Source organism: Lathamus discolor, chromosome 13 (genome assembly GCF_037157495.1).
Source record: "Lathamus discolor isolate bLatDis1 chromosome 13, bLatDis1.hap1, whole genome shotgun sequence".
NCBI classification, from domain to species: domain Eukaryota; kingdom Metazoa; phylum Chordata; class Aves; order Psittaciformes; family Psittacidae; genus Lathamus; species Lathamus discolor.
The window spans coordinates 12,228,604-12,237,837 of NC_088896.1; the positions used below are offsets into that span (position 1 = coordinate 12,228,604).

Consider the following 9,234-nt stretch of genomic DNA (forward strand, 5'->3'; position numbering starts at 1 on the left):
GTTTGTATGAATAGCAAATGGGTGAGGAGCTAGAAATGACTTGACGGAAAAGGATTTCTTATGTATAAGAATCTAAGTTAAGACAACACTTGTAACCCAAAGTACTACTCTGACAACGGTGGCAAGTTAAATAAGGGAAATCCCATTTGGGCAAAAGGAAAACAGTTTTCACATCCAGAAAGGTCTGTGACTGTAAGAGGGCTCCAGTGGGGGGGGGGGGTGCAATCTTCACCCCTGGAGCTCTTCAGAACTCGCCTGGGACCTTGGCTGCACACTAGCCCTGCTTTGAGCAAAAGGTCGGAACAGAGACCTCCAAGGATACCTTCAAAAACCTGCGGGGTTTTTGTGGGTCCCTGACACTGGAGAACTGAATTTCTCATTGTTCTATCACAGGGTGCTCCACCTGCAGCAAAACCAGCCCAGCTGGCAACCTTGTAAGTGCTCCAGTAACATACATACCCAGCAGTCCCTGGAAAAGCCCTCCCGATACTGTGAATCTCATCCTGTACGGCTTGTTGTGGCGCATTATCCAAGCACAGGAGGCTACACAGGTTGGCCAGATCGGTTTTAAATGCTGGAAGCCCAAGCATTTCGACAACTGTGAGAATGGTGAGCCCCAGAGCTACTTTACTTTTTATTACTACATCCACCTGCGATGCTTTTGCATCTTCAGATGCAAGGAAAGGAAGAGCAATTTTCCTCATATATTTTAGCAGCAGCTCATTCACCTAGGATAAAACAGAAAGGGAAGTTACAAACCAACCACAGCATTTGATCCCCAACAAGTCTTTTTTTAATGAAGCCATTTTCTTCTGCCAGCTGCAGCACGGACGCTCTAGCCCTGCACTCCCTCCGGCACTGTGGTGGCACCAGGACCTAAGCACACACAGTACTGACCACCACCAGAGCATCAGGCACGGGACTGCAGCACCTGCAAGGGCTTGGTGCCCTTCTCTGTGCTACCAGCTCCCACCACTCAGCTACTGCTGCACCTCCCCATGCCCAGCAGAGCTGGGGAGCACCAAGGGACCGGGGCAGACCTTGGGAGGGGAACCAGTGAGCTGAGCAGTTGGACAGCCCACGCTGCCTTAGGTCACTGTCCCGTGACTGCACCTTCCCAGTAGATTCCAGGCTTCACTGGGAGTCAGTAAAGGGAGAGAGATTTCTGTCCTTATCCAGAGCCCCCAAAAGCTACTCTGAAAGCACACCCCGGGGCCCATAGTACTGCAGTGCTTGGCGACACCAAAATCACCCTTCCACAAGCCAGCAGTGACACGAACACCCATTGCCTCTGCCGAGCCAGGCAGTTATGCCATCTTGTGGCTTCTCCCTTATCACCAGGAGGAGAGAGGCTGTTAAGAGCTAGAAACGCGCAGCCCTGACACACAGGTTTGAAGCCCTTAAAGAAATCAGGTGGCATTCCTGCCATAGTTCATAACTATGCTGCTTAGAACTGGGCCAGGAGGAGCTTGCCTCAAGAAAAGGCAGCTTTGGAGACAACAAGTACAGGTAAGTTAGTGCCAGCAAAACTGCAGGGCCAGGCTTAGGAAATCAATATCCAGACAGAAAACCCACTTAGGAAGTCACCACATCACGGCGCTGCTGCTGACCAGCACGGGACCTTCAGAACCCCACTAACTGCAAAGGTGTGCCTGAAGTTCACGGCAGTCACCCCAAAAGGATCCCCACCCGTTCTGTCCCACCTGAACCTTCTGACAGGAAAAGCAAAACTATCCCAGCAAAGTCAACAGCCCAAGTGAAACCCTGTGGTTGGAAACCAAACGCCTGTTTTCTGGTACCTGCTAAAAGAAAAGATTACCTGCTCTGAGCCAAAGTTTAACTCCAGCCATGGCATTTCCTCACCATCAAATACCCATGGCTCACTTGTAACCACATAAAACTGTCTCAGCTGGGAGACAAAGCTTCTCAGGTTGCTGGAACTCCAGGTGCCAAGAATGCTGAAGATGCTTTCTAACATAGTATTTGCAGCTATTTTCTTTCCTTCCACCACATCCTTGTACCCATTGCGAGAAACCATATGCCAGAGGTTTTTCATCACAGACGGCTTTGCACACACGATATCATCATACTGATGCCATTCTGGAATAAGCAACACAAAGAACACAGGGAAGCAATCATTTGAGGAGCACACACACACACATTTGCACATGCCTCACTCTCAGCTGTCCACAGAGATACCCCCACTGACCCATTAAGTCTCCACCTTCAGCCAGTGCTCTCGTAATGATGCTAGCCCATAAGTTAAGAGATCTTCCCACCACAAAAGGCCCCATGGATCACCCCGAGCTGCTCACCTCCACCGTTGAGGAAGTGGCTTCTTATCAGCAAGTGGCGATTCACATAATGGTTTCCTACTGAGTGCTTGTAAATAAACTCATACTCCCCTTCTCCACAGCCAACCCAGTACTTGTAAGGGATTGATTTATTCAGATTTTCTTTTGCAAGAGTCACGGTGCCTTCAATGAGGTATCCATGCGCTCCCAGGTGCCTGCGAAACACGAAACACGGCAAAGGACATGTCAGCTGTCCTATGCAACTTCCTTTCCCATGCTTCTCTCCATTTATCATAGGAACGGTGATTATTCCTTCATGATGCAAGTTTTAAAACAGCTCACTATGAAAACTCTTTGTGTCAGGACCCACCTATGCAGATATAGCTATTGTCTTTTGTATTAAAGGAGGTACCACACTGCATCCTGTTCTCCAGAGCCAAAACTCTCCTGCGCCTCTGTGTGACTCAAGAGGGTACTTACTTGGTGCAGTTCAGCTCACAAATGTTGTCACTCCAGTCTGCATAAGGAGAAATGCCTTCAGCCCTGACGAATACTTTATGGATGTCAGGGTTTACTTTGAAGTCTCTGGATAATATTGCATGGAAATACACTGTGACACCATCATTTCTGCTCACAGAACTAAAAGAACAAATCAGAAGGAAAATAGAATTTTAACATTTACTTTTCTTTTAAATTGCACAAATCATTATAACAAGTAAGATTTGAGCCACAGCTTAACAGATACAGGACTCAGAAGCTCTGTCAGCAATTCACTCCAGCTGATGCTATGTGGCAGGCCTGGCATAAAGCCTAGTGCAAAAAGGAAGAAATGAGTCCCATGAAATGCTCTGGTCATGTGCATCTGGGCCCCTGCACTGGTAAGCCAACAGAAATACCTGACCCAGCAGAATTACCTGTAATGACTGCACTTTATTCCCTCTTTCAGTTCATACACATTAAGCAAAACAGGTTATACTAATGAAAACAGTTCCTCACCCCATTAATCCACAGAGTTACAGGGGTGAAGCACATGTAAGAAATCAGAGTAAGAAACCAGAGGGCAATCTTGGTTTTAGCCATCAGATACTCAAAAAGCTTCAAGTACCAAGTGGATCACGTCCCAGGACATGACCTACGTCACAACTCCCGATGACACACCAGGTCCCTTTTGCATGAGCAGTAATTCACCTCAGGTTTAACGCAAAGCTAATTCCACATATCCAAGATACATGCAGACCTAACCATAGTACTTCAGTCCCCTGCCTCAGCCTGGAGTCCTCTGGTCCTCCTCACACCAAACCCTCCAAGTGAAGAACACTGGGGAGCAGCAGGGCTGTTCTCACCATTCTTTAGCCTTATCTGCTGCCTGCTGGTTCCTTTGGCGCAGCTTCTCCTTCTGACTCCCTGCTACAGCCAAAGCATCGCCCTTTCGGGGAACCTCCGGTCCTTTGGCCTGACTTGCTGTCTTGGTTACTGCATGCATTTTCTCACTTGTGGCCGTATTTTTCTCCTTTGCATCTTCATTCTGCGATAGCAAGACAAACAGCACACACTTAAAAAAGGAAACCTTGCCCAGCTCAAGCAAATACTGCCCAAGCGTTCACTCACACCCTTACCCTGGGAGCAGGGGAGCTCGCTTTCTGCCTGCTCTCTGCTTTATCCTTCCCAGCCTGAGAGCTGCGCGGTGCAGTCTTTGGGTCTTGACTCTGATGTCCAGCACAAGCAGTTGCAGACTTGCTCTTAGGAGCTCCCACTCCAGCAGATGGCCCAGAGGAAGCGCTCGCCCTCGCCCCTGTTGAGGTCAGGTTCTTGCTGCTACCTGAGGGCTGGGAATCCGGTCTCGTGGCTGGAAGCTGACCAGCAGCAGGGGCACCACTGCCCCCCCCCACATCACCCCTCACTACTTCTCCACACCCTGTGATGCTTCCACCCTCCACCTTCTCCTCGGGGGTCGCGAGGCTTGGAGGTGGGGCAGCCACCTTGTCTGTGCTGCTCTGCTTCCCTGGGCTCATCACATCCACCCTCCGGTGACTGCCTTCTGCAGCTGCTTCCACGCTTCCAGCTTCCCTTCCCAAGTGACACGAGGCCCCCCCGCTTCCACGTGGGCCTCCACTGGCCCCAGCACGAACAGCACCACCCGCTTTGGCTGCTTCGCTGCCTGCACTTTGGATTTCTTGTGGAATCACGCAGGTGGTCGGCAGTTCGGGGCTTTCAGCCGGTGCTGGGCTTAGGGAAGGCAGAGAGTCCTGCTTCTCAGAGCTCGACGGGCCCTTCTTGGATTTATTCCTCTTCTTTTTCTACAGCAAACAGAAAAGAAGGCACACCACAATGTCTGTCTATTCATGGCCAAAGAGAAATTCTTTGGTGGTGCTGGCTGGAGAGGAGGAAGTGACACCTTCCTCTACACTGGGATAATGAAGAATAACCAGGAACAGAACACATAAGACCAGCCTCTGCCTTCTATAGCAGCTGGAAATGCAAGTAACTCTTGAGCATTCTCTACTTCTACTACTAAGACCTCCTCAGCAGGAACATAAAGCAGCACCAAGCAGGACGCTCACTAACCAGACCAGTTACCAAGCCCACTGCATCCTGCTTCCCCCAGCGCAGCGCAGGGGCCTCTGCTGCTCAGGGCAGCTGCCCCGCTCTGCGCATCGGCCGCCTGCATCCCCCACGCTGAACCAAGCACAAACATCTCCAGCTTGCCTGGGAACACAGGCGGCAGCAGCCAGTGCAGGCCAGCGGGGCTCAGGTGATGCAGCCCAGCCTCACTGCTTGACCAAAGAGAGCAACAAGTGAGCAGCAGCCCCTGCTCCTCAGCACCAAAGAGCCTCACCTTCTTCTGTGACTTCTCCAAAGCATCACCAGCCACGGCCTCAGGTGCAGTCTTTGAGGTATCACTTGCAGCTGTTGCACCCTCCAGCAGTGATGCTCCCTCTTCCTCTTCCTCCTCCTCCTCCTGTGTTTCAGCAGAGGAAGGAGGACGACGCACAGCACATTCAGGTGTGGTCATTGAGGTACTGATGAGAGCAGCCTCAGCTCCTTCGGTCTCACTCACCTTCTCAGTTACTTCATGCATTTTCTCACTTGGGGCCTTCTTTTTCTCCTTTGCCTCTTCATTCTGCAAAAAGAACACAGACAATACCCAATTAAACAGGAAACCAGGGATGTACACCACCACAAACAGCCAACATTGCTTCAGATGGGGGTGACACCAGACAGCTCAGTGCTGCAGCTAGCTTCACGCTCCTGGTGATACTCATCCCTCATGGAGGAAGGCTACAGAAGAGGGAAACAGTGTCCGATTGAAGGGGAATGCAACCCAGTCACCCTGGGAAGTAGTCTGGTCACTAAGGCACAGGACCCCAGGGAAGGGACATAAAGAAAATGAAAGATGACCAACAGCAATGCGCAGCTCAACAGCCAATCCATGAGTGAGCACAGACACCCACAAAGCAGGAAGACCTCATCAGAGAGAGCGACTGAGCTCCCTGGAGAGCACAGCGGGCAGAGGTGGCAGAAGGGACCCGTTCACATCTCCTGGGGGCAGCTGAGAAAATTCCATGAGAGCTCAGCCAGAACGCACAGAGGAGAGCAAAGCTCCCAAAAGAAACGCTCTGGCACGTTCCCTTGCTCCCCACACCTCAGCCTTGGGGCCGTCAGTTTTACTGACAGCAGAAACAACCCAGAGTTATAAAGAGAAGCCTTGCCCAGCTCAAGCAAATACTGCCCAAGCGTTCACTCACACCCTTACCCTGGGAGCAGGGGAGCTCGCTTTCTGCCTGCTCTCTGCTTTATCCTTCCCAGCCTGAGAGCTGCGCGGTGCAGTCTTTGGGTCTTGACTCTGATGTCCAGCACAAGCAGTTGCAGACTTGCTCTTAGGAGCTCCCACTCCAGCAGATGGCCCAGAGGAAGCGCTCGCCCTCGCCCCTGTTGAGGTCAGGTTCTTGCTGCTACCTGAGGGCTGGGAATCCGGTCTCGTGGCTGGAAGCTGATCAGCAGCAGGGGCACCACTGCCCCCCCCCACATCACCCCTCACTACTTCTCCACACCCTGTGATGCTTCCACCCTCCACCTTCTCCTCGGGGGTCGCGAGGCTTGGAGGTGGGGCAGCCACCTTGTCTGTGCTGCTCTGCTTCCCTGGGCTCATCACATCCACCCTCCGGTGACTGCCTTCTGCAGCTGCTTCCACGCTTCCAGCTTCCCTTCCCAAGTGACACGAGGCCCCCCCGCTTCCACGTGGGCCTCCACTGGCCCCAGCACGAACAGCACCACCCGCTTTGGCTGCCTCGCTGCCTGCGCTTTGGATTTCTTGTGGAATCACGCAGGTGGTCGGCAGTTCGGGGCTTTCAGCCAGTGCTGGGCTTAGGGAAGGCAGAGAGTCCTGCTTCTCAGAGCTCGACGGGCCCTTCTTGGATTTATTCCTCTTCTTTTTCTACAGCAAACAGAAAAGAAGGCACACCACAATGTCTGTCTATTCATGGCCAAAGAGAAATTCTTTGGTGGTGCTGGCTGGAGAGGAGGAAGTGACACCTTCCTCTACACTGGGATAATGAAGAATAACCAGGAACAGAACACATAAGACCAGCCTCTGCCTTCTATAGCAGCTGGAAATGCAAGTAACTCTTGAGCATTCTCTACTTCTACTACTAAGACCTCCTCAGCAGGAACATAAAGCAGCACCAAGCAGGACGCTCACTAACCAGACCAGTTACCAAGCCCACTGCATCCTGCTTCCCCCAGCGCAGCGCAGGGGCCTCTGCTGCTCAGGGCAGCTGCCCCGCTCTGCGCATCGGCCGCCTGCATCCCCCACGCTGAACCAAGCACAAACATCTCCAGCTTGCCTGGGAACACAGGCGGCAGCAGCCAGTGCAGGCCAGCGGGGCTCAGGTGATGCAGCCCAGCCTCACTGCTTGACCAAAGAGAGCAACAAGTGAGCAGCAGCCCCTGCTCCTCAGCACCAAAGAGCCTCACCTTCTTCTGTGACTTCTCCAAAGCATCACCAGCCACGGCCTCAGGTGCAGTCTTTGAGGTATCACTTGCAGCTGTTGCACCCTCCAGCAGTGATGCTCCCTCTTCCTCTTCCTCCTCCTCCTCCTCCTGTGTTTCAGCAGAGGAAGGAGGACGACGCACAGCACATTCAGGTGTGGTCATTGAGGTATTGATGAGAGCTCTTGTGTTCTCCACCAGCAATCCTTCAGCATCACTTGGCTCCATAGTAGAAGGCCCAGCAGCACGTTTTCCTTTCACTTCTGCTCCTGTATCAAGGACTTGAGCAAGCTTCACCACTCTTCTTTCTGCAGTGGAGGCAAGGTGTATTGTTAAAGCTCTGGTGGTGAGCAAGCAGGGTCTGCTGCTGACCTGTGTACCAAACTGCTGTGGATTACTCAGGCAGGCAGCTAAACACCACACAGCCCACCCCACAGTGGGACCCTTGAATGGTTTAGATTTGAAGGGACCTTAAAGCTCCTCCAGTTCCAACCCCTGTCACGGGTAGGGAACCTTCCACTAGAGCAGCTTGCTCCCAGCCCCTGCATGGCCCTACCCAGCCCATTCCCACAGTTTTACTGATCAGTGTGAGCCAGACGAGCTGGAACATCCCTCTGGGATCAGCTGTCCCAGCCCTGTCCCTCCCGGCTCCCTGTGCCCCCCCAGTAGTCACTCCATTGCAGGGCAGTGAGAAGCTGAAATGTCCTTAACTTAGGTAAACTCTGCTCAGAACAGCTGCAATATCTGTGTATTATCAGCGTTGCTCCCATCCTGAATCCAAAACAGCCCTGGGAAGGGAATTAACTCCATCCCAGATAAAACCAGGACACGGATTCACAGCAGTCGCTTCGCTGTTCAGCAGCTACTGTTAGGAATGACACCATCCTCCCTAGCACAGCCTCCTTCCCTCTCCAAGGCCCCTGCAGTCAGCAGCAGAGTCATTAAGGTACGGAACCACCATGCTGAGGTGCTGATCCAGCCTCACGCTACCTCCAGCTGACGGGCTGCCTGCCAGCAGGGGTTCCGGATGGTTTTCCTATAGCATTTAAGAGCTGGAGGCGCCGGGTTTGTTACCTTGCCATTCCAGATTAGCAGAGCAATTTGCCAAGAACCGATCTTGTGGGCGGCTGACTCTGCTTTAGGGCATTCTTTTAGGACCTTAACTCTTCCTATCAACAACCCAAACGCAGCTCGGGTGGCCCAGGTCATTCTCTCCTTTAGCAAATCAAAGCATTAGGAAGCATCTCTTGCAGTGTAACCGCATTAAATGTGTACTTGATTCTGTTACTGTTCATAGATATAATTATGTGTTGTCAAGCAGAAACGCAGCGAATTCTAACCCTAACAGTAAGCTGAAGATGGGAAATTTGGGTTCAAGAGAGACCAAAACGGACTTCTTAATACAGCGTCCCACAGAAACGGGCCCTGCAGGGCAGGAACCAGCTCAACACCGGCCCCCGGGCGCGCAGAACGCGTGCGGGAGGGGCAGCGGCTCCTCTGCTCCGCACCACAACGAGGAAAACTCCATCTCTGGCCAGAACACGAGGGAAGCTCGCGAGGAGCCGCGCGCAGAGCGCAGCGGTAACACGGGAACCGGGGGCCAGCCGCAGCCTCTGGTCCCCGGGCAGCCGCGGGGCTGGAGCTCCCCGCAGCGCGCCTCCTCCTACCTGCATCCTCCTGCTCCCCGGTGCCGGGCGCCAGCCGGGCCCCGCACTGGCTGCAGGAACCGGCAGAACCGTCCCCAGACACAACGCGGCACCCGCGGCACTTCGTGTTCCCCAGGCACCGACTACAGCGAGCCCCCGGGAGCCAAGAGGGAGCGAGGAGGACGGGGCAGAGACAGAAACGGAGCCATTAGCGTGGGGTGATGAACGCCCGGGGGGGCTCAGGGAGCCGCCTCCCGCAGGGAGCCCCGCTGACCTTGACCGGGACCGGGACCGGGACCTCTCCG

The 9,234-nt window shown here is 53.2% G+C and overlaps 1 protein-coding gene across 2 annotated transcripts in view; it reads right to left on the reverse strand.

Moving 5' to 3' along the window:
- RNF213 (ring finger protein 213) overlaps positions 1 to 7,588 on the reverse strand; it is a 47,424-nt gene extending 39,836 nt beyond the window's left edge. The window contains exons 1-9 of one of the 2 annotated variants that reach the window (XM_065694086.1): positions 7,269 to 7,588; positions 6,049 to 6,729; positions 5,131 to 5,415; positions 3,911 to 4,591; positions 3,638 to 3,819; positions 2,775 to 2,933; positions 2,316 to 2,509; positions 1,820 to 2,100; positions 460 to 728 (exon numbers count right to left, since the gene is read on the reverse strand). In XM_065694086.1, the coding sequence (XP_065550158.1) occupies positions 460 to 728; positions 1,820 to 2,100; positions 2,316 to 2,509; positions 2,775 to 2,933; positions 3,638 to 3,819; positions 3,911 to 4,591; positions 5,131 to 5,415; positions 6,049 to 6,729; positions 7,269 to 7,511 (2,975 nt within the window). In that variant the 5' untranslated portion in view covers positions 7,512 to 7,588. Of the gene's footprint in view, positions 1 to 459; positions 729 to 1,819; positions 2,101 to 2,315; positions 2,510 to 2,774; positions 2,934 to 3,637; positions 3,820 to 3,910; positions 4,592 to 5,130; positions 5,416 to 6,048; positions 6,730 to 7,268 lie in introns of those variants that run through there. The other variant, XM_065694087.1, reaches the window with a different exon arrangement.
- Between the last annotated feature and the right edge of the window lie 1,646 nt (positions 7,589 to 9,234).